Here is a 24,865-nt window from a genome sequence, read left to right on the forward strand (position 1 = left end):
AGATTGTAAGCTCCACGGGGCAGGGACCTGTGCCTGCAAAATGTCTCTGTAAAGTGCTACATAAAACTAGCAGTGCTATAAAAGAACATGCTAAAAAAAACTATCCTCCATTTTTTATTTTTACATGATAAGAACAGGAGCGGGGTAGTGCTCCAGAGAAGTACCGTGATATATTCAGCTCTGGGGACCCCCCAGTTCCTCAAGATATTTACTAGTGAAGTTACCAGTATTACCTTCTATTTTCTAAAGAGGATTTAAATGAAAATTCAATAGGAGGCCGCAACCAATGTTGTTGCCGCTTCCTATTGGCCTGAAATTTGACAGCCATTTTGTTTCCCCTGAGGGAGTATTAACATAGGTAAGTACGTCATGGTTTTTTTTGCTTGTCATCTAGGCTCTGAAAGGCTTAATGGACCAACATATCAATCAGAGAAGGTTGACTTGTGCAGAAGCTTTGAAGACTGCAGAGGTCTCTTTTGAGACCTCTGCCATCCTAAAAGCTTCTGCATAAGACAACCTTGTAGAACTGATATCAGGGCCTTTCTGGGACCAATACGGCTACCAGCACACTTATCTACTTATTTATTTATAACATGTTTTACCAGGAAGTAATACACTGAGAGTTACCTCTCGTTTTCAAGTATGTCCTGGGCACAGAGTTCTGATGATAATACATGGTTGCATTTACTGAACAGTGGTAATATGGTAATACATTACATTGACAGGCATTTCATGGACAGTTACAGATAATATATGTTATGGACGTACGTAACAGTTGCAGACAGTGGCAGATTTCCCATTAGGGCTGACAGGCCCGGGCCCTAGGGCGGCAACATTTTGGGGCGGCAACATTTTCATTTTTTCCCCCCATATACAAAGGCCCCACTCTCTTCCGTACTGAGAGCGTGAGGCCTCTGTAAAGTTCTTACCTTCTCCTTTGTGCAACGCTTCCTCCTTCATAAGCGTCAAATGACGCCGCAACGACACGTTGCCATGGCAACGGGACATCCCACGGCGCTGCGGCATCATGTTACCATGGCAACGCGACGCTGTGTGACATCGCGTTACCGTGGCAATGCAGTGTCATTTGATGCCGGAGGAGGGCGGACCCAGGTAAGTGCCTAAGGACGGCAGCTTTGTAAATCTGCCACTGGTTGCAGACAAGATTAAAATGGCATTAGAAGAGGTAGGATAGGCCTTGGTAAATATGATTACATTTCTATTTTCCTCGTGCCCTATGTATTTCTAACCGTATCTGTTTATTACTGTTGCCTTGCCTCTTAGGCCAATGCTGGCAGTAAAGTTAGTTTACACAGGCCAGGGATGCGTCTCTGTTGCATGTCAAGACTGTATACAGCACGTGACTCGTCTACATGGCCTTACATTCATGGTCACATCTACGGGAAAAAGGAATCCAAGGCACTTTACGTGGAACCAAAAAAAGTATGTTTAATCCAGGCCTGCACAACTCCAGTCCTCGAGGGCTGCAAACAGGCCCGGTTTTCAGGATATCCCAACTTCAGCACAGCTGGCTCAATTAGTGGCTCAGTATGACTAATTGAGCCAGCTGATTCAATCCATCCATAACAACAATATAAAAAAATGGCCGACGTTTCAAACCCACGCGGTCCTTTGTCTCACTTTACAAAGGACCGCTAAGATCCGAAATGTCGGACATTTAACATTTTTTTCTGCTATGGTTAGATTAAACTTGAACTTTTATTGCTACCAAGTGAAGTGCTGTGGATTATTTTTCCCATTTCTGTGACCTCGGGCTGGTGGGGTGATCCTAGCCACGATGCGTGCACCCCGTGAAGCGAAGTACCGTTGCATATTTATGTAGTTGAGTGCCCCGGGCACCCTTTTTCATTGCTTATATTCAGGGCCAGGGAGCAGTATTCACAACGGACGATATTGAAAATGAATCCACATCACAGATATTGAAATGAAATAAGATGTTGAACACAGTAAAAAATAAATCATGGCAGAAATAGTTGATCTTTCTCACATTAAGGGGATGTTCTATATGGAACTGGATACAAAGAAAACGTAAGCGCAGCCAGTTCTCAGAGGGCTGTTCCAGTATGAGCTCTAATGAAGATTAGGGGCCATATTCTATATATTCTGAATAGGCCATTAACATTGAAGTCAATGGAGATATTTGGCACACACGGTCCCTGTATGCTTTGACTTATTAGGATAGCAGACATACTAAACACAATAATCCGCTGTGTCTGCTGGCGGTTCTTATAAAACACGGAAGCCAAAGTACAGCAGAGAGATACAAATCTGAATAGGTTTGAGTTTTTCAGCAGTTTTGCTACACAAATAACTCATTATTTAAAAAAAAATGACTATTAGACCAAATACACAAGTTGAACAAATTCTATGGCCTTACTGTATGTAAATAAAGGGAGCTCAAAGGCTTCCCTGACATGGAGAAGAAGTTTCAGAGCATATTGAATAAGGGCCTATGCTGCTTAAAGCTGCAAACCCTCTAGAAAACGCCTGGCAAACATATCCAGCCTATAACAGAGTCACCATATTCTGTGTAAGGGACATATTTAAGCAGCGGCCCAAGCTGCATGTTTTGTTTTTTGTTTTACATTTTTTCCTCCTTTAATATGCGCATCAATACAATCCACACAATGATAAATAATTAGCTAAGTTTCCGATCGATGCGTTTCCCTGTGATTGATCGGCGAAGATTCAGCTGGGGAGTTCACTAAATTGCTGTCAGTGCAGCAGAAGAGGACCAAAAGACGCAAAGTTCTGTGGGGAAGATCATGTGACCAGGCAGTCACTAGATACAATTGGTGCACTCCTATTGAGAGGGCAGGGGTCAAAAAGGGGTGTGCCAGAGCCTGTTTCAGAAGAGGAAGGGGATGTGACTTTGTAAATGGTTGCTATAGAAACAGAAAATGCTTGTTACATTATAATACATAACAAAAGTCATTCAGAATTTTTTTTTAATGCGACACGTATTTTCTTATAGTACAGAACTGATTTATTTAAAAAAACACACATGTACAGTAGGATATTGCTTGATCTGCAGCTTTATGGTTCCTAGTTAATATACTATGGTCCATTCAAACTAACAGAACTGAAATCTTCTCCAGCCCCGGAAAGGGGCAACACCGCATATTGAACAAGGACTCACAGGAGCAATCCACCCTAACTAACCTCCATTATTGTGGTTTTACATGATTTGAACCAGGTGTGTGTGTGTGGGGGTGGGGGGGGGGGAGGGGGGAGGTTCCACTGGGGTCTCCCCGGTTGCAGGGATACTTTCTGGTGAAGTTATGGCATAACTTCCTGGATTTTAAAGGGATTTAAATGTCCATCAAATAGGAAGTCACACCTGATGATGTTGCAGTTTCCTATTGGCCCGCTATTTGGCAAACAAATTCCTCACAATACAGGTGTCCTCTAGGACAGAGGTACAAAGTACATCTCTACTCACAAGGTCATAATGCAATTCTTCATTTATTATGATAGCAAAGAACAGAGAGGAGGAACAACGTTTCAGGTCCCATATGGACCTTTCATCATTCGTTATTTGGCCGCCATTTTGTTTCCCCTGAAGAAAATGTAAACTCGGTACCTTCCCTGGGAACCAGGGGGTCACTGAAGCTGAAACTAGTGGCGTTTGGTTCAGGGGTCTCCTAGTTCCCACCCTGTAAAAATGTTAAGTAGAAAAAGAAAAATATGAGGAACTTTATGTACACTTGCTTCTTTAACCTCTTCACTACTGCAGCATAGTAGTGAAGGGGTTAAACAAAAAGAAGCTGGGGGCAGATAAATAAAACGAGGTGGAAGCACTGTCCCACATGAAAGCAATACTGGTATGTGCATTTGTACCACACACAGACAAACAAGGACATCCCACTTACTGAAGCCATAAGTGGAACTGCAGGCGTGACCACTGAACACAAATATTCCACCACCCCCGATTCAGAAATAAAAACTGCAAACTAAGGAATGTCGTTGCCAGCAACTTGCATGCAAAGTGAGAAGAGGATCAGTGCAAGATGTCTAACAGTTTAACTTGTTTACAACCGGATTGTGGCCGCGCAACGGAAGGACGTCCTTCACTGTTGGAAGTGAACATCCAGCCAAGAGAAGAGGGGACGGGCTTTCGTGAGTACTCACTCCATCTGTTTTGCTGTGCAACTGCAGCTGATCACCATACACTGGGACGGGACTGCACACAGTACTACACCCATATCTCCATCAGGCTTGTTTCTATATGCTCCACTTATTCATCAATACCCAGGCTTATCAAGCTTATTGGTGTGTATACCTGGAGTTACCAGACGGTCTCTCTTACTTCAAGATGTCTAACTGCAACGGCAGCTCGTTTCGGCGCAGTGACCCAATTCCTGAGTGTGCATTAGGCCTCGGGCATGGTCAGCGCATAGTGCTGAGGCGCGCTGCTGCTCGGCAGTGAATCCCTGAAGCCGCAATGACAGCGGCTTTAGTAGAGGCTCGCTTACGCTTCCGCAAGCGTGCGGAAGCGTAAGTCTTATGAAAATTTTACATTTTCGCGCTCATGGGAGCGCAGGGCCGGTCACGTGAGCGGTTCGCCCAATGAGGGCGAACCAGCTCCGTGACGTCACTGGCCGGCCACCCGACAGGCCCCCGGACGGCGCGCTAACCAAGGCCAGGGAAAGCACCCGCTTTCCCTCAGCCTCAGCGCGCCTCCGCACGGGCTGAGTCACCATGGACTCAGCCTTACACACGCATGCACACACGCATACACACACACAAACACACACGTTTTCTAAAACAGTGTTGTACCAGGCAATGTCCTTCTCTCTCACGTGTGTGTGTGCACCGTAGGCAATAAATACATAGGGGAGTGCACGCATCATAAAAAGCTAATACAGAGATACTTTACCAATATCCATAGACCGGAGAAGAAGACACAGCACATCAGGAAAGTGGAAAATCAAAAAAACTGTATTGGAAACATAAGAAAGAATCCAACGTTTCGGGGCCAACTCAAGGCCCCTTGATCGGGGAGGTGTATTTATTTATTTATTTATAAAATATTTTACCAGGAAGTAATACATTGAGAGTTACCTCTCGTTTTCAAGTATGTCCTGGGCACAGAGTTAAGACAAATAATACATGTTTACAAATACAGTTACATAATGAGCAGGGTATACATTATATACAAGACATTGCATGCACAGTTAAAGATAATTTGTATTATGGGCGTATGAAACAGTTACAGACCACATTAAAATGTGTGACAGCCTTAGATTTGAAAGAACTTAGACTGGTGGCGGCTGTGAGAGTCTCCGGTAGGTTATTCCAGTTTTGGGGTGCACGGTAAGAGAAGGAGGAGCGGCCGGATACTTTGTTGAGCCTTGGGACCATGAACAGTCTTTTGGAGTCTGATCTCAGGTGATAGGTGCTGCATGTGTACACTTCCCCCGTGCTGCCCCCTCTCTCTGGAACTCCCTAGCACCTACATACCATCAGACTGTCACCCAGCTATCAGACATACAAAAACTCTCTGAAAACACACACTTTTAATTATATCCTGCATACCCCTAACATCCACTTTCTCCCCCTCCCAACCCTATTGGTACCTGCTGTGCGGCTGGACCAAACCACGCTATCCAGCGCCCCCTAACATCCACACACCCAAGCTTTAATGGGACCCGCTGTGCGGCTGGACCATACTCCATCCTGAGACACACTACGTCCCACAGCGAGCAGCCACTTTATCTTTTGTTTCAACATTGCCCCTTATTGTCTCTAGAGTGTAAGCTCTCAGGATCAGCGTCCTCATTACTTTCTATATCTGTTTGTGCATGTGTGACCTCATTTGTATGTCATTATATTTATGTCATGGATTTCACTCTGCACCCCCACTGTACCGCACTGCAGGATATTTGGGAACTTTACAAATAAACGATTATAATAATAATAAATGTATATATTATCGTCCTCTTCTGCCCTTGTCTATCCAACACATTTTCTGATATATATATATATATATATATATATATCAAATGGAAATATTACTGTGTGCTCATTTGCATGTCTTAGACTGGTCTGCAACCCTGCCTTTCACCCTTATCACCCAGCATACAGTGCTTCCACTGCAGCAAGGGATTCTGGGAAATTACATGCAAATTAGCACACAGTGCCACTTTTTGCTCCAAATCCATATGACATGGTCCCCTATAAGCTTATGTTTGCTGCATTGCACAGCTTTTGAGCACAGCCTGGGTTAAGATGCATACCCAGTAAAGCTACCCGCAGACAGCTGTTTCGACCTATAGGGTCTCATCCGTGTGAGGCTGGTTATACTGGTTATACGGTATGTGGTGGGGGGCAGGGGAACATAATATGACATTACCACCCAACAGCTTCTGGAATATATCAACAGTTCCAGATAAAATCCAGATGCCCGGAAAAGGCCCCCGTTGAGTCAGATACACAACACAGTCACCGGGTTACGCAGATACCCGCACAATTTGAATGCCATTATAATGGGCAGCATTGCACTGTAATTAGGGTCTGATTCTACCGATGAATCACTTAGCAGAAGCAGCCTTCAGTAGCGGTATAACCCCTTAGAATGTAATCTCTTCCCTTCCTCATTAAACCGTAAACTGTGCCTAAGAAAAATAAACAGTTTACATTTGGAGATACTGGGGCTGCTTCCATTTTCACTAAGTAAAAACGTGCGTGTTTGTTTCCAACACACTTTTCATCCCCCATCCCCCCCCAAAAAAGTATAAAGAATTAAATTGCCTTGGAAATGACTGATCCACAGTAATGTATAAGAAGTCTTTGCAACTTTGTACAGTAATTTATCAGCAGCCTCTGCTATCCCAAATCTAAAACTCTGTTTATGGGGTGTGAAATGAGAAGTGCACGATTTTAACAGCGGGGCCCGTGAACTTGTGAGGTCTTGAGAGCTTCCAATAAATAATGCATTTAGGTTATCAGCTGACAGTGGGTTGCCTGCCTCATTGTCTGCCCTACAGACTGACCCATATTCTTTGCAGACTAATGGAGGGATTTCAGTTTATCTCCTTACACGCCAGAGGGGCCAGCAAAGCATTTCTCTACCAGCTTTGTTGGCACTAGAGCAGGGGCAGCCAACTCCAGTCCTAAAGGGCCTCAAAGGTCAGGTTTTAAGGATATCCCTGCTTCAGCACAGTTGGCTCAATTAGTGGCTCAGTCATTGACGGAGACACCTGTTCACAAGCGGAAATAGCCTTAAAACCTGACCTGTTGGTGGCCCTTGAGGACTGGAGCTGGCCACCCCTGCTATAGGGGATCAATTTACTCCTGGCTTTAAAACTAGGGATATGGTCAGAGGTTTTAGTCTTGCACACCTTAAATGCTATAATGTTAGCAATATACTTGCGTTTAAAGTACCGGTGCTCCGTGGTTCAGGAAAAAAACCTGGTGTATTCTCAGGATACATGTAAGTAAGTAGAGGATCCAGGGCACTTCGGATTTGCAAAAAAGAATGTATTCTCTTAGTGCCACTAAGAGAATAAATTCTTTTTTTCAAATCCGAAGTGCCCTGGATCATCTACCTTTTTAAAACTGGGGAAACACCAATGCATTCAACCCCCCCCCCCCAACAAATAGCACAATAGTCATCACAGAAAAAGAACCCCATGTAAAGCAAGAGGATTTTTCTCTCATTTGATAAAGCGGGTTCAGTTGCTTTGCCCTGGGGTTTGTAGGTTTGCAGGGGGGAGGCTTCAGTAAATAAGCCCCCTAATTATAACTCCTAGGTGCTTTAAAATGAAAGGGTACGGTCAGTGCCGTCTTAACGCATGGGCACACTGGGCAGTTACCCGGGGGCCTCATGCTAATCTATGCACAGACCAGAATTTAACACTAATTTTCCGATCACCCGCCTCAACATTCAAATCTCCGCTAACTCGGTAGAAGGAGAAAAATGACCACTTGTAGCGGAGAGTTGGCATGTCTGCATTCGCCAGAGAAATGTGGCCGTTTTTATTGCTTGCTATGTTGCCCTGTTTACCTCCATAGTAAAGGTAAGTATGATACTGGCTTTAGCCAGATTTTAATTGCACTACTCACATAAACACTTTTTTCACCAGTCCATGGGACAATTATTACATGTATATACAGTATAGTGTAGGTACCTGTATTAAACGGGTATGCCTTGGCGTGGCATGCAGGCTTACAAATGTTTTGGCCAAAGGGTTTAACAAAATACCCTTTTTCATGAGAATATTATTTTATCTTAGCCTAATTGGTAGGAGCGCAGGAATCGTTCTTTTCGTTTTGCTATGTTATGGAAGCAGAATATTGTAACTGATTCTCGGGAGGCAATTAACAGCTGGGGTTGTGTAGGCCGGGCCCAGTGCACTGCATTGCCCGGGGTCCCTATAATGCTGTTAAGACGGCCCTGGGTACGGTACTATATAAAGAAATCTATCAATCGAATGAAGAAAATAAAATGCGTTCATTTGTGCCTTTTACACAGTCTCCACCTTTTTAAAACCAGGAAACAGGAACCGCTGCTCTCGGAAGATTATTTATGCCGTTGATGCCGAACAGACAAACTGATAGTATTTTCTGCGGGATCTTTGCAATCCTCTCGAAGCCGTGAACTTTAACATGTTTATTTTCCGGTGGTCCAGACTCCCTTTATCCCCCAGACATTAAATCATCAACCTTCGAGTCACACGTAACCCCGTAATACATTTTATGCTCAACGCATTGCTTGTTACATCTTATCCTATCATACAATTGTCTCGACACTAAAAAAAACAAATCCCGAATCCGGTGAGCTGATGGCCTCCTGCTTTAGACACGAAAGCTGGTTTCCCTTTTCCGATATGACCTGCTAATGTACCCAAGATGTTCCCTCGGATGACTCCCTGATCTATTAAACCACATAAAGTCTGAGGTTGCAAATAGATTGTGTTAATTCAGTGGCAGATGCGCAGTCTGACATCAGCATGACCTCTTCATTCATAATATTGCTTCTTGTGCATAGAACTGCTTTGCCGATTGTATAATAAGGGACAGGATTTACCAGGACATAGAACATCGAATATCGATGCAGTGACATTTACTGGCTTCCAGAAATATATTTGACAAATTGCCTTTTTCAGACTTTTTAAAAATAAATATTACAGTAGCGTTTCTATTTAAAAGAATGGGCTTCCCTGGGAATTGCTTAACAAAACACCCGCTCTATGAATAAGTGATGATCAATGCAATTTAGCTGTCGCTGCTGGATTCTTTCCTTTCCTGCTGAGTGTACAGCTCAGGCTATTTGGGAGCAAAACTGGTGACAAGCATCATTTTCATCTGGCACCTCTGCATAAATATACTGAGCTCTTTTATCCCCACATGCATCAGCTTGAGATGTGGGGGGAGTTTCAGAAGGGGGAGTTATATGGCAGGCAGATGAGTGTAATGAGATGGATCACGTTGCACACCCCTAATACTTTCAACTCCCTTTCATCTGCATCCCCCAAAAAAATCTACCACGTTTAAGCCGGTCAACTTTCTGGCTTCTGGTTTTTAAGATTTGACGCAACAGTGCACCCCCCAAAAATGATACAAATAGAAAAAAAAAAAGAGAGACAGCACACGATCCAGACAGAAGAGTAACACTCGCCATTGTAGTTAGCTTTCCAGATCACATTATTCAGCACACATGGGGGTCAGGAAAAATACGTTGCCTTTATTTCAAAGGAACATGTCACACATCAAAGAAGTGACATTTCAGACCCACACTCGGGCTTTCATCAGGTAGGGCACCCAGCTTTCCGCTGTATAGAAGTGTGGCCGTGCTTGATGAGACATGCACCTTTCTTACAGGTTTATGAAGAAAGAAATGACTATTACTTTTGGCTCTACTAAAAAAAATGATGCACTGTGGCAAAACATACGCTCTCTGCTCCAAAACTGCCCCCCCCCTGGCACATGGCGATCGCAGTGTCACTGATGGCGGGGAGGGAAGAGGAGGTGGAGTGTGTCACCGGGGTGCAGAACACGACCTCCCCTAGAACTGAGAACTCCAGTCCTGAAGACCACCAGGATTTCAGGATATCCCTGCTATAGCAACCGGGAAACCACTGATTAAGCCACCTGTGCTGAAGCAGGGATATCCTTAAAATCTGACCTGTTGGGGGGGGGTTTTGAGGATTGGAGTTGAGAACTCCGAGCCCTAGAAAATGAGCAACAAAGCACATGGTTACCTCATGGGGCAGCTAAAGGGGTAAAATAAACAGTATGTGTTGTATATACCCCTTGGCATTAAATATAGTTATGCTCAGAATACCTGGAAAATGCTACCGTATGAACTCAATGTAAATGTAAATACAGCAGATAAGCTATAACAGATGATGCTTCCACTGTATTATAACCCAATACATGTAGCACATTTAGATATTTGTTCTGTTGGTGTTAGATGTTGATTATTATTTTTTTAATTAGAGGATTATTATGTATTTTTTTTACTTTGCCTGCTTATACCTGCTTTGTGTTATAATTTATCATCTGTATTCTGTGTGTCTGTAACGTGCTACACGTGGTTACATAGTTACATAGTTACATAGTAGATGAGGTGGAAAAAATACGTACGTCCATCAAGTTCAACCTATGCTAAATTTAGACAGTTCTTCGGTTAGTACTACAGAAGAAAGAAAAAAGCATATACACATACATAAAGCGGATGAAAGTTGGACAAGCAGCAAACACATATATTCCCTCCCCTGGTTATATCCTCACTGATTAACTCTCCCTATATATTAGAGACACACGTAGAATTGTTTATTCTCTCCCTGTAAAGCAGAAATACTACATTAGCCGCCTTCTTTTTCTTTGTTCTTATTTGTAAATGCATTGCCGCCGCCGTCGCGTGCGCTTATAGTAAGCGTGACGCGATGGCGCAAAGGATTAGTCGCGATCACTGGAAGTCATCTCTATTTGATTTCCCAGCTACCGCCATGTCGCCGTCGCCGGCACTATAAGCGTAGCCTTAGGCTGCATTTATAGTACTGGCTGCAGCGACAGCATGCAGCCGCAAAGCCACTTAATGTTGTCCGTAGCGACCACCCATAGTGGGTGCGACGGCGACGTGTGACGTCGCTGAAGTCAAAAGAATGAGATTTACAGAGACGCCGCACCATGTGACTGGCAGCAGCCAATCACATAGCTCACTGCCGCCAGCAACATTGCACACTAGTGTGCAAACTTTTGCAACAGCGACGGCGACGTGTGACGTCATGGGTAGCGTCGCCGTCGCTGTAGCCAGTACTTTAAACGCAGCCTAAGGCTGTGGCCCCAGTCCTCCCTGCGGCACGCGCGCCTGGCGGCATGTGCAGAGACTACAGCCGCGATCGGCGTTCTGTAAGAGAGATCTAGGGAGAGTACGGGGGGGGGGGGGAGAGGGGCATGCTGGGGAGCACGGCCTTGATGGGGCATATCTGCCCTGCCATTGGCTGCGTACGGCCACATGACCTCGTCGCAGCAAATTACTCTAAAAATGAGTTAAATAATAAAAAATGTGATAAGTAAGTAATGCATCTAATGCGACAGAACTGATTTATTTATTAAAAAATAAATAAAATCATATAAGATTTCACGTTTTGCTGCTTTAAAGTCCCCTCATCTCAATCAAATTCAATAGTAGAGATGGGCAATTTTTTTTTGGGGGGGGGACATGGATCCGCCTCTGATTGGCCACTTCCTTTGGTCCGCGGATCTCCACGAATCAGTCTCAAATAGGAAAAGCCGGCGTTTTGGATTTTTTTTTCCATTTCTTTTAGAGAGCAGATCTGAAATCTGCGGCCGCATTGTTAAAAATCCATACACGGATTAATCCGTGCGGGAGGGGGGGGACACCCCAATATCGCTGTGTCCACTAATTAATCCACGTGTGGATTTTTTAACAATCTGGCAACGGATTGTGGAATATGCAGAGCGGATTCTTAAAAATGGTATCAAATGGTGGATGTGGATTATTTAGGGCCCAATCTGCAGACGCATTTTTGGGGGGTGGGGGACAGGGGAAATTCCGGGACAGGGATTTGGACTGGATTGCACCTCTCTGACCATGCAGAGAGTTCTGTTAGTCTCTTCCCAGAGCAGCGTGCACATCGCTGTTCTGCAAAAGTCTGGCTCCTCGAAGCCAATACCGAATATGGAAGTCTGCTGCTGAAACGGTGTTTATGCTTCAGAATAATTAAGAGTTGCTGGAAGAATAACTGTTTATGATAAGACAGCTTGTGCAGTTCAGGTTGGTCAGCGGCGGTTAAACCACCCACACTTCTGCTTCCGAAGTCAGGAAAATATTGAAGAGCTGCCTGCCAGTGGCTGGGCGTTTTTAAAGGTGCAGTCCCACTTAGCAACACATTGGAACCGCGTTAAAGCGAAAAGCCTTTATAGCACATTCTGTGCAATTTTAAGCGTGACAGCTGAAGATATGATTAATAGCCTTGCAAATTCAGGCCCAAACACCTACAGAAATGACAGAAACAAAACTGACAGAATATTCTGTATATGCTGCTGCTGCTCCCAGATCGAAGGAAAGAATGCATCAGAATGACAAAAGTTAAAGTGATATATACTGTGTATATATATATATATATATATATATATATATTTTTTTTTTTTTAGAAATGCTAGAGAATTACTGAAGTGAATGTGAAAAAAATAAGGGCCTGTTGCCTTATTGATCCTGTCTTTGATACATAGTTAATATGATCATTGTTTAGAAAATGACAACGCTGGCCTTTTTTAAGGAGTCCACGTGAATTTTTTTTATATTCAAATGTATTTTATACAGAGAAGTACTATATCATTTCACAAATATGTCATGTGACCAGGGATACATACATACTGTACGCATACGTGACGGGATTAGTGGGACCGAAATCAACCGGGAATGCTCGTGACTATTGATGTCGTGGACAAAAAAAAACAAAAAACGAATCACAACACTGCTGGCACTCACGCTGCCTTTAGGAAAAGAAGAACATTGATGTATTCAGTAATAAGATCAACTTTCAGGTCCACTCTTGGACATTTTCAAGACAATGGTCCCAGATCGGATCAAAACATTACTCTTTTTATTTAATAAATTAATATTCTTCTTTACTTAAAGACCTCGCGAGTGCCAACATTTTAATGATTCATTCCATACACGGATCACCCCTTGATTTTGCTGGCCGTGCGCCCGTGGCTGTGTATACCTCAGTATCGGGAGTGTTCCTATCCATGGACATGCCCCCTACTTGGGGATGACCATGCTGGTGGTTGGTTGTCACCATTCATTACTCTCTCTGTACATCTCTCGTTACTTAATTATTTGACCCTAGATTTGGGACATTTGCTGTCCTGCTCATCTTCAATTTTGACCTATTGAGGATTCATTCCAAGAGGAAGCACCTGGGACAATACTCTCTGTGCAACATTGACAAAGAAAGATCGTAAAAGGTATTTTATGGTCCAACAAGCAGTGAAAGAAACAAATATCCTGCTTCTGGTTCCTTATGGGAGGATGCAACTGGGAATGTCCATCGTCATGTTTTATAGGAACACGGAGGAAGAAATCTGAAAGCTGCTTTTTATAAAAAGGTGCACATCATCATAGGCTGAAAGTGAGAAAGTCAGCTTATACCGCATTATAGTATACAAATATCTACTTCATTGGAATTTTTTGCGTAAACACGTTTTCAATATTAAGACAACCACTTTGTCCCATATAGAGAAATGCCTTAATTTCAGAAGGAGTGGCTCAGTGAGTAAAGACACTGACTGGCACTGAGTTTAAAGCAGGGGAACCTGGTTCAATTCCCGGTGTCGGCTCCTTGTGACCTTGGGCAAGTCACTTTATCTGCCTGTGCCTCAGGCACCAAAAACATAGATTGGAAGCTCCATGGGGCAGGGACCTGCGCCTGCAAAATGTCTCTGTAAAGCGCTATGTAAAACTAGCAGCGCTATACAAGAAAATGCTATTATTATTATTATTATCAGCCCAGTCCACATTGTCTTTGTTCGATAACAGCACAGGCAAAGCAATACAAAAATTAACGTAAGCCACAGTTGTCAGGATCTGTGCCTACAGTACTGTATTTTCCCCGTATCCAGTAAAAGCCCATCAATGTCAGAGCTGTAGAGGTAAAGAGGTTTACAATTTTGGAGAAACATAATAGCCGGAGGAAATCTTAATGGTGCAGAACATCTCGAACCAGGTGTTTTATCATTGTGCATTTTTGTGAGCAGATAATAGCTAATTTTCAACTTGGCATCAACCACTCTCCATTCTCTGAGAACTGCAAACTCAGCTGTGAAGACTGAAACTTATAAACGACTTCAGCATTCTTGGCTCAGTGAGGTATCAGCCCTTACGGAAGGCGGAATGCATTGTATATACCATGCAATTGTTTTTATGATGTTGTGAATTTGGATTTTTAGGGATGATATTTTGACACATACCTTACGAAACAAATAGCATAGGAGTTGTTTTACGATGGCATGTTTTTCTTTTAATGGCAGTTCCCGATAAATACTAGGGTAACTGTACTTAGAAAGAAATTAATTTAGGTTTGATGCTGTTAGGTTCCTGTCGGACTCTTTCTCATTCAATAAGAAATGTGCCATGTGGATTGAAATTGAATTAATGAAAGCTCTTTTCCACTGTCTGGTTCCTCTGGAACGATCCACGGCTGGCACAAAATGAAATAAAGTCTCTGCTCTGATAAACAGGGGTCTGTCAGCCCCCTTATTTTCCATTCACCGACTCCATGTTATGAGAGATAAGTTCAGTGATACATAATACAGTGATACTTGTCTAACATTTAACCATACGACCGTAATGCTATCATAATCTCATCATTCAAGGACTGCACCAGACTGATGATGAGCCTTTATGGGAATTTTTCCGTACAGTTACGCAATCTTATGTTGGTTTTCACATAAGTCTTCATATGTTTTTATATTTCGGATTTTTAAAAGTAGGCACCAAAAAACCTGTGTAGTAGCACCCCAACCGGCACTTGATTTGCTGCCTCAGCTTCTTCAATCCCAGAGTATTTCATTGGTTTAGTGCACATATTAGTAACCATATTAGTCATGGGAAACTGGAAGTGTGTTGCTGGTTGTGAGCAAATAAAAATATCACTTGTGAGCACATTCACACGTCTCAGAGAGGGTCCACAAACCTGCCTTTCCCCGTTATCTTTTAGCATACAATGCTTCCACTGCAGCCGGGGCATCTGGGTAATGATATGCAAACGAGCACTGGCAATGAGTCACTTTTTGCTTTCTGTTCCTTTTTAACATGCTGGCTTGTGATAACTTTTAGTGAAGCAGCATTCCAGTTCTCCATAGATGTAGCTGCAAACCAGCTTTCAAGATCTAACAAGTCTCTGCTCTCGATGCACTGTGAGTATTTGTCAATAAAAAAAAACACAATTGCTCCCCGATCCCTAATTTACTGCAATTCAAGTCAATATCGCTCGGGCATACCAGGTATCGGAGCTCGATGAACCCCGGTCATACAGCCTAGCACCAAGAATACTGGCTAAAGCGTGCAGCTTCAGCGTTACAGCATCAACATGGGCAGTGAATCAACAACTACAATGACAAATATATTTCTACTTGTATATTTGTGCGAACTATTTTTTTTTTTTTGCACTATGCCACAACGGTTGCACCTTTAAACCAGCCATGTTAGGGAGCCCACTTATTTACTTCATTTACGGCATGGGTCATTTAATTTGACAAAAGTGTCCTAACACTACATATGTGTTAATTAAATTAACTGATGTAGCAGGCGCCCCAGTGCTTAGTTGTAGTTCAGCTGAAAAGCGCATGCTCTTTTTACTACAAGGATATAAATGTTTGCAGGCCATATACCCAGCGGGGGCAGTGAGCCTAATTTATCAGCAGGGGGCTAGGCTAATATTTAAACCGCCCCTACCGTCCTGCCCTGTGGGATTGCTGTGATATGCAAAGGAGAAATGACACTATCCATCAAACCGTAGTATAACCTGACACTACCCTTATTTGATGAAAAACATATAGTCAAAGCAATAAATAACCTGAAGGGTTGAGTTGCTGTATATTTATTTTATCAATAAGAGCATGACAGTGAAATTACCCAGCGGTAACCAAATACCCCTCGTCTTAAAAACAGTGTTAATTCTTTTTTTGCTGGATTCTGGTGCAAATCCGTGCAAACGTATTGCTGAGCAATAAGCAAGATCAATCATTTTCTTTCTATACTAAATTCCCAGTCTCGCTGTAGATGCGACAGAGAGAAAGCCAGACAGCCGGTATCATCTCTTTCACATCGCACTTTTGTATATGTGGAAAGGCGGTCCAAGAATGAGATGCTGGTCCCAGCAAAACTGTCCAAACTCTCTCTGCTCTGTCTGGTTAGAAAGAAAAGCCGTCTCAATTGCAGGCTGAAGTTTAAACACGTTATTAACCGACAGCAGAGTCCTTACAAACACGCCAAGGACTAAGTCAGGGGCGGCAACTCCTGTCCTCAAGGGCTACCAACAGGTCAGGTTTTCAGGATATCCCAGCTTCACCACAGGTGGCTCAATCAGTCCCCGCTTCAGCACAAGTGGCTCAATCAGTCCCCGCTTCAGCACAAGTGGCTCAATCAGTCCCCGCTTCAGCACAAGTGGCTCTATCAGTCCCCGCTTCAGCACAAGTGGCTCAATCAGTCCCCGCTTCAGCACAAGTGGCTCAATCAGTCCCCGCTTCAGCACAGGTGGCTCAGTCAGTCCCTGCTTCAGAAAAGGTGACTCAATCAGTCCATGCTTCAGCACAGGTGGCTCAATCAGAGGCTCTCTGATTGAGCCACCTGTGCTGATGCTGGGATAACCTGAAAACCTGACCTGTTGGTGGCCCTTGAGGAGAAGAGACGGCGACCCCTGGCTTACATACTACACGATCTCTGTGAACATTTTGTGCAGCAAAGTTGTAGCGCTAAAATCTAGTAGAAGCCTTTTAAAAATATGCAAGGCGTGTATAACGCCTCTCACGCGACTTCTTATATACGACGCACAATTCATTATCTAAAATGTCGGTTTGCGCATCACGCCGGGTGTTATACCTGGCCGATGCAATTTAGATGGAAACAGAATGAAGTGTATTTTTTTTTAAACTTGTATTAGTAAATATCAAATAATACTTCCCTATATTTTAGAATAACCACACTGCAAAAATATCACCTTTTTGTTAACGTATATATTCTGAAGCCTCCGTGCTGTGTCAAAAAATATATATCATTGATACATAGCAGAGAGTTTGACGCACTTTAATTGGATATATTTTAGGATATACACCTGGATCAACTTGGCGGGCGACTTTGACGCATGTTCAACCATTTTGTTGGTGCACAGACACAATATTTGTGTCCAGATGTAGCACGAATCGATCGGGGACGATCGTGGCCCAGACAGATTAACGATATGGGGCGTCCCATTGAAAATATTGGACCCCTTGCAGCGCCGTCGCAACAGCTCCCAGTGCAGCGGACTTTTGGTTGTTCACCCGCGTCGCTGGGGACGGTAAGGCTCGCTACATCTGCATATAGCATGAATATTTGGGCGTCGTACACATCCTATTTGTCTGGGCCAACATACCTGACAGAAACCATGTTTAAAACCAGGTGTGCTCAACTCAAAGCCTCAAGACCCCCCCAAACAGGTCAGGTTTTCAGGACCACCCAGCTTCAGACTGAGCCTGTCCCACCTGTGCTGAAGCAGGGACTGATTGAACCGCCTGTGCTGGAGCAGGGATATCCTGAAAACCTGAACCGTTGGTGGGTCTTGAGGACTGCAGTCAAGCACCCCTGTTTTAAATTTAAGGCGCACAACAGAAAAAAATAATAATAATAGTAACAATGCTGATTTCCATGCTTCAATTGAACACCACAAAATCAATTTGCGATGCTTCGTACATCGACCTTTTCATCCCACAGGAGATTCGTTGCATAAATGCGAGTTCCTTCTTTGTGTTGGCAGGGGATTAGAGAGGATTAGGGATAAGTGCTGGGAGGCCCCTATTTTGCATTTTTGGTTGGGTCTGTGTAGAAGACACTTATTTTTAACCATGTGAACTTCTCTCTTCTCTCCCCCCGTTCCCATCAACTTCTCGGAGTTCCAGGGATGGTTAAAATATCCACAGGGCAAACTCCCCGTGCTAGCTGTGCAAATAGTCAGCATTTTGCATGTAATTACCAGCTTTGGTGCTTGATGGGAATTCACAGTCATTTAGCTCCTATGCCACACAACAGCTATTTATATAGCACTGACTGTGAGTATGGTTGTGAATCTACAATGCAGTCTCAATTTCTTCTTTTAGTTCCTAAACATATTATTACATTCTTTTATCTTATGTGCGCATAGAATTTAACAGTATAAGAAGATCAAGCTCGGATATATGTAATGCGTATTTAGTGGAGATATCTATTCTATCTATCTATCTATCTATCTATCTATCTATCTATCTATCTATCTATCTATCTGTATACATTTTCACTAAAAAAAAGTCTTCTTCAGGTTGTTCATTTGTACACAAATCAAACAGTTTAACAAACTTAATGTGTCCTCTGGACTAGTATATTTTAAATACAAATATAGGATAAAGTATCTGTCGTCTAAATTTAGCATAGGTGGAACTCGATGCACATATGCCTTTTCTCCTCCTCATCTACTATGTAACTACCGGTATATAACTATGTAACTAATGTATGCAACTATGTAATTACTGTATGTTACTATGTAACTACTGTGTGTAGCTATGTAACTACTGTGTGTAACTATGTAACCACATAACTACAGTGTATCTATGTCACTACTATATGTCACTACTGTATGTAACTACTGTATGTAACTACTGTATGTAACTACTGTATGTAACCATATAACTACTGTATGTAACTACTGTATGTAACTACATAACTACTGTACGTAACTACTGTATGTAACTATGTAACTACTGTATGTAACTATGTAACTACGTACGTCCCCCTTTTTTAGACATTATATAACTTTCACAATCAGTACATCTCTAATCTAATAGAAATGAACATACCTTGCGCGGTTTCACTTTATCATGATGGTCGTACTGGAAAATACCTTTGTAGCTGAGTCCCAGCCACCAGGGGATTCCTTGTTTGTCCTGTGGGGCAAGAAATGGAGATGGAAGAAATCTGCATTATGAAATTCTGAAACATAGGGGCCCATTCATTTCGCCTACATTGCTCTTTCCCCCTCCCCCTTTCCCCTTTCTCCTTCTCCCCCACGCCCCTCCCCCTTCCCCTTTCTCCTTCTCCTTTATATGCATCGATAATTCTTAATGAACACAGCAAAAATGCCAGATTTGTATCACTTCAAATTGCATGTCTTTTATGGGCAATTCTGCATTGCCAATATCAGAGCACGAATCAGCCACTTAACAGACAGTTTGTTGTAGCCAGGCTGTTTTACCGAAGCCACGGCATTAAAAGCAAGAAGTGACAGTCAAGGCTTCCCGCGGCATCAATGGGGGCGGCCCCTTACTTCCAAATGGGGGCATCCACGGCGAGGATTCCACGGCGAGGATTCCACAGTGAGGGGGAAAGCCGCGGCAGAAACAAGTTAACCTGGTTACATCTGTACGAGTGGGAGGGTGTAGGCTAGGCCTCCGACAGGAGGAAGGGAGAGCCCTAGAGGTTGTGGGGGGGGGACCACCGGAACGGGAAGTTAGGCCTGGCAAGAGGTCGGGCCCAACTTCTGCGTCCGGCTGCCGGGACTCTGGTTGCCGCCGGGCCCTTGCTCTCCCCAGCTGCTGCAGGCCTGCTTCTCTCTCCCACGCTGCTACGCGCCTCCCTGACCGCCGGTGCGCCCCGGAATCTGGGCCCAGCATCTGGCGTGCATCAGCATGAGAGAGAGTCCTGGCGCGTGAGAGTGACGGTGGCCCGCAGCAGCTGGGGAGAGCCGGGACCTGGCGGCCTAAAACTATCCCCAAGGTAAGTGTATGTATGTATTTGGAAATCATCCGAGCTAGTATTAGGAGAGTGTTTTCCTCATTCAAGGCCACTTCATTTAACCACTAACCCAGTAATTCTCAACAGGAGGTTTTGTCTCCAAGGGGGTCACCCCCATAAAATCTGCAATGGTGGATCCCAGGCAGTATACTGGGTTCCTGAGCCCGTGTGGGGACAGCGCTCTTAGTAAGGCCCCAAACTGCACCTTAGCGTGTGGGGTATTGCTTTCAATTACAACAGGAGTTTCCAAAGTTGCTCCCCACAATGGTTTGCATTCACAGCAGCAAGGCATTGTGGGGCGTGACTTTGGAAGTTCTCGCAGTGATCGACAGCTGTACCCTCCCCCCCCCCCCATGCTCTCTGTACACACTGTGATGCAATTTGTGGCCTTATTAAGCTTGTGTTCCCCCACAAGCTCAGGACACTATACTGCCTGGGATCAATCACCAAGTTTTGTTAGCGATAGTCTGATGAATAGGCAATAAGATTTATTAATTAGGGATTCACAGAAGAAATATTTTCTGGCAGGGGGAGCACAAAGTAAAAAAGGATGGGAACCTCTGCTCTAACCTGATCAGGATAGACTACCCAAAGAAATGAAAGAACTGCCACTAAATAGGTGATTGATTTGGTTCTTGTTGCAAACTATTATTTGCATCATGTATTATTTGTCTTAACTCGGTGCCCAGGACATACTTGAAAACGAGAGGTAACTCTCAATGTATTACTTCCTGGTAAAATATTTTATAAATAAATAAATAAACTAGACACCATAAGGTTATATTGGGTAACAAAGCTACACAAACCCTCCACTGTACAATTGACAGCGAAGGCAGAATATGAGTGTGTTTTTGCATGTACATTTCTACAGGCACTTTCCCACAGGAGAGGGCATATCTACATCAACCAAGAGTATTTCCCAAATTCTTTCATCTCCAGCCATACCACAGTAATCCTGGAAAGGCTAATGTATAACTGGTAATATAAACATGCGGAATGAGAGAGCTGTTAATTGGGGTAACACAGAAACCTCGTATTTCTCACACTTCTGTCAAAGTCAGCTAATAACAGACTTTAATCAACAAAAAGACTACAGCTGTGATTATGAGTTGAGTCCCTGTCTTGAGATGATATATTATTCACTTTAGGTAATGTAAGAAATGACTAATGTGTTTCCCTGGTGGGATCCCAGCTCTTTTCTTATCAATAATTCAGCAACTTCCTTCTCTAGTCCTTCGCCCCTCTGCTGACAGAGAGGTTTTACTTCCAAGGTAACTGGATTGAGAATATAACAGATTTTTTTTTTTTAAAGGGGGGGGGGGGGGGGGGGGGTTTAAAATATACAAGATCACAAAACAACTCCTGTATTTTATAAGTCATCACAGACAGGCATCCCGACCATCTTTTTGTAATCCACTTCAATGTTATTTTACAAGGTTTTTATTCTGAGATGGAATATGACTATGACTATGGATAGTCTGTGCTTCCAAATACAAGGTGAGCAGAGACCATAGGACTCGCACCCACTTAAAGAGGCAAAACATCGGACACCTTACATGTTTTTTTTTAAAATAAATAACAGTGGCTGTTTTATTTATTTATTTTTATTCAACTCTTAGTGCCATTTGTAATGAGTTTTAAAGCATTCTTTGATTTGTGTAGCAGGCAACACTTTCCTGTTTATGATAATTTGTTGCCAATGTGCCCAGCAGTTTGAGCTGCAAACTGTAACAATAGATAACAATTCCTTAGTAATATAAGGATACATTGTAGCTGCTGAGTTACCCTGACTGAAGGATTGATTGAAACGGAAAGGCAGCCATTATGTTAGGCACACAAGCAGGATTTTGACAGGTTTATAACAGGAGCACCAAACAATTTCCAACTTGGGTAAAAATGTAGAATGATACATTGCCACACGCTTTACATATACAAATAAGAACAAAAGGGGAATGTAGTATTGTAGCTTTAATACACTATTTGTATGTTGTTGTTCAAGCAAAGAGTATCCAAGCTGAACACTGTAGACCCACGCTGATCTCTTACTGCCACTTTTCCTTGGGTGACTGCTCTCTCCTGCCTTTGTTTAACAAGATTAAGAGCGAGCAGAGAACAATAGTTACCAGATAACATTCCAATTAAGTGAACCCAAAGACACTTGAAACTAACTGATTTCTACACAGGTAGCAAATAAGTGATCATTTTGCATTAGGGGAATTGACATTTTTCAAGCAAACAGCTTGCAGTAATAAGTTGTTTAAAAGAAAACCTTGTTGGCCGTGGGATTGCAGTTCTATCGCAAACACAGCGTGCCGTCTGAAAGTGGACACCTGTGGACAAGGTTCTCTGTGTTGAGCACATTTTCGACACGTGGCCCTGTAATTGTAAAGCTTACCTTGACGGCGTAATAATGCACTCCATACGTGGGGTGGGACTCCACAATACTCATATAACTGCAAGACACAAAACAAATGCCAAAAATCACAGGCGTATTCATACAACCTCGGATAACAGTGAATATAGATGGAGGCATTTCGGCTTTCACCGCGTAAACCTGCGGCAAAAAATAGAGCACCGGATTTATTTGGAGAAACAAAATCAGCTGTTGTAATGGGATCATTTTTCTTTGGAATATCTGATGCTCTTCTGTTGTTTTAGAAGTGGAACAAGTTTAATACGTAGCTCACAAAAGCTTAAACTTCGTAAACTGGACTGCAGTTGTTAATGAATGTAAAATACGCTATATACTGTGATGCCGTTAAAGCAGCGATTTCCCCCTTACCAACACCACCCCACATTTTTTACAGGACGGGGAAAGGGGGGCGGGGCAGGGGGGTCATCCTGGTGCTAAACCGCATTAGCCTCAGTTCCGGGGTCTACCGATGAAGTTACCAGTATTACTTCCTGGCTTTGCAGGGGGATTTAAATAGCCATCCAATAGGAAGCTGCAACAGAAGATGTTGGAGCTTCCTATTGGCCTGCGATTTGCCAGGCTTTTTGTGTCCCCAGGAGGGGATAACTTCCCCAAGTGAGCATCTCAGGAGCCCGGGGGTTTCCAAAGCTGAAAGTACTGCGACTCACTCTAAATGGTAAAAAAAAAACAATTGCAGCTGTAAGTATAATAAACTCGTAGCTGCTTTTATCCACCATTCTGCATTGTTTTGATACATTTCCATGTATTAATCAGTACAATGAGTACCAGGTCACAGTGTGTAATGAAACTGCGATGAGTACATTTCCTGGTGAAAATGGCAGACTTGCATCTTGACGTGCTCATCAGGCTCATTAGCGCATGTTCAATCTGTGCGAAAATGCCATTTTCTTTTTTTTAAAGTCGCTTGTTTCCGCTTGTGCAATTCCATGCAGTAGGCACATTTTGTATGCAATGAGGCAAACTCACAAAACACATATTCATGGGCTATTCATTAAGCTGCACGTTTGCATAACGCCCAGAAAGTCACAGCCAGAAATGTCACCTCCATCAAGTAGGCGACATAGGCCTTTTGCTGGAAAGGGAGAGAGAGAGAAGGAGAGAGAGAAAGAGAGATACTTGGGAAATATGCAAATAAAACATTTGAATACATTTTGCATATATGTATTTGCATATTTCCCAGGTATCTCAGCTGTGTACCAGTTCCATAGATCAAAACACAGGACGACGTCCTTGTGGTCACAATGTGAAACCAACTTACTTTACAATGGCTTGTCCTCTTGATTGGCCATTCAGTTTCTTGTAATGCTCTATAACTCTGTCCTCGCTGAAAAGAAGAAAAGACTGTGGTATAAGGATATGATGGATTGTAACGACGGCTCCTGGGCAATCCCTGCACATTTTATAATCTGCACATGAAACATAACTGGACAAGAAATGTGCCTCAATGCAAAGTTTGGAACACAAGCCACCACAAGGCAAAATCCAAACAAGATCAGCTCTGCTCAGTACTAGTTATCCCTATTCCCAAAGCCATTACTGGTCCAATATTATACTTGGTAAATACAAGATTCTATCATAACCACGTCGGTGTCTGTGTTCAGTGCCTTGTTGGCCTCTCTGCACTGATGTGGCAAAAAGATTACTTTTTTTTTTTTTTTTTACATAATATACTCCATATGTGAATGGCGAAGTATAGGCAGCATATACATATAATAATCATGGATCCTTACGTGTGTTTGTCTAGTATGGGGCTTATTCTGTAAACTCTGTTAGCACTGAACCGTGTGCGATCTGCATGCGAAGGCTCATTGACTTGAATGGGACTTTCGATCAGATCGCACGATGCAGCGCTAACTGAGGTTACAGAATGAGCCCCTGTGTGTTACTTGCTTAAGAAATATGACATTGTAGTGCCTCAAATTCTGTATTTACAGGCGTTCCTGGCTGTAAATGTGCAGATGGTGAATATAATGTGCCATGCAGCCGATGTGCTGCTCTTGTTTAGTGGGCGGAATCGCTAAGTACTTGTTTATACTGTAGTAGTAATGCTTCGTGATGGTTGTAACACTACTTAATTGTTGTAACACTTCTTAATAGCAGTCCACTGAGATTTTCAGACAAAGGAGAAGTCATGCAATATCCTACGTGTGTTTTTTTAAATAAATCAGTTTTGTAGTATTAGAAAATACATACTATATATATTTTTTAAATTCAACTCTTAATGACATTTTGAATACGTTTTAATATATTGAGCATCCTTGAATTTTAGGTTATAGCCCACCACCCCAGCAGTGCAAGATCTTTGCAACACTTTCTTGGTTGTGATAACTTGTTGCCAGTATTCCCAGTAGTTTGAGCTGCAAACTGTAACAATAGATAATTTACCTTAGTAATATAAGGTTACATGTAGC

The 24,865-nt window shown here is 43.0% G+C and overlaps 1 protein-coding gene across 8 annotated transcripts in view; it reads right to left on the minus strand.

The window, feature by feature from the left end:
* FRMD4A (FERM domain containing 4A) overlaps positions 1-24,865 on the minus strand; it is a 523,694-nt gene that overhangs the window by 63,163 nt on the left and 435,666 nt on the right. For all 8 annotated transcript variants that reach the window (XM_075599524.1, XM_075599522.1, XM_075599523.1 and 5 more), the window contains exons 9-11: positions 23,713-23,778; positions 22,416-22,473; positions 19,087-19,173 (exon numbers count right to left, since the gene is read on the minus strand). In XM_075599524.1, coding sequence (XP_075455639.1) covers positions 19,087-19,173; positions 22,416-22,473; positions 23,713-23,778 — 211 coding nt within the window. The remainder of the gene's footprint in view (positions 1-19,086; positions 19,174-22,415; positions 22,474-23,712; positions 23,779-24,865) is intronic.

The sequence above is a fragment of the Ascaphus truei genome, chromosome 5, assembly GCF_040206685.1.
Source record: "Ascaphus truei isolate aAscTru1 chromosome 5, aAscTru1.hap1, whole genome shotgun sequence".
In the NCBI taxonomy this organism is placed as follows: domain Eukaryota; kingdom Metazoa; phylum Chordata; class Amphibia; order Anura; family Ascaphidae; genus Ascaphus; species Ascaphus truei.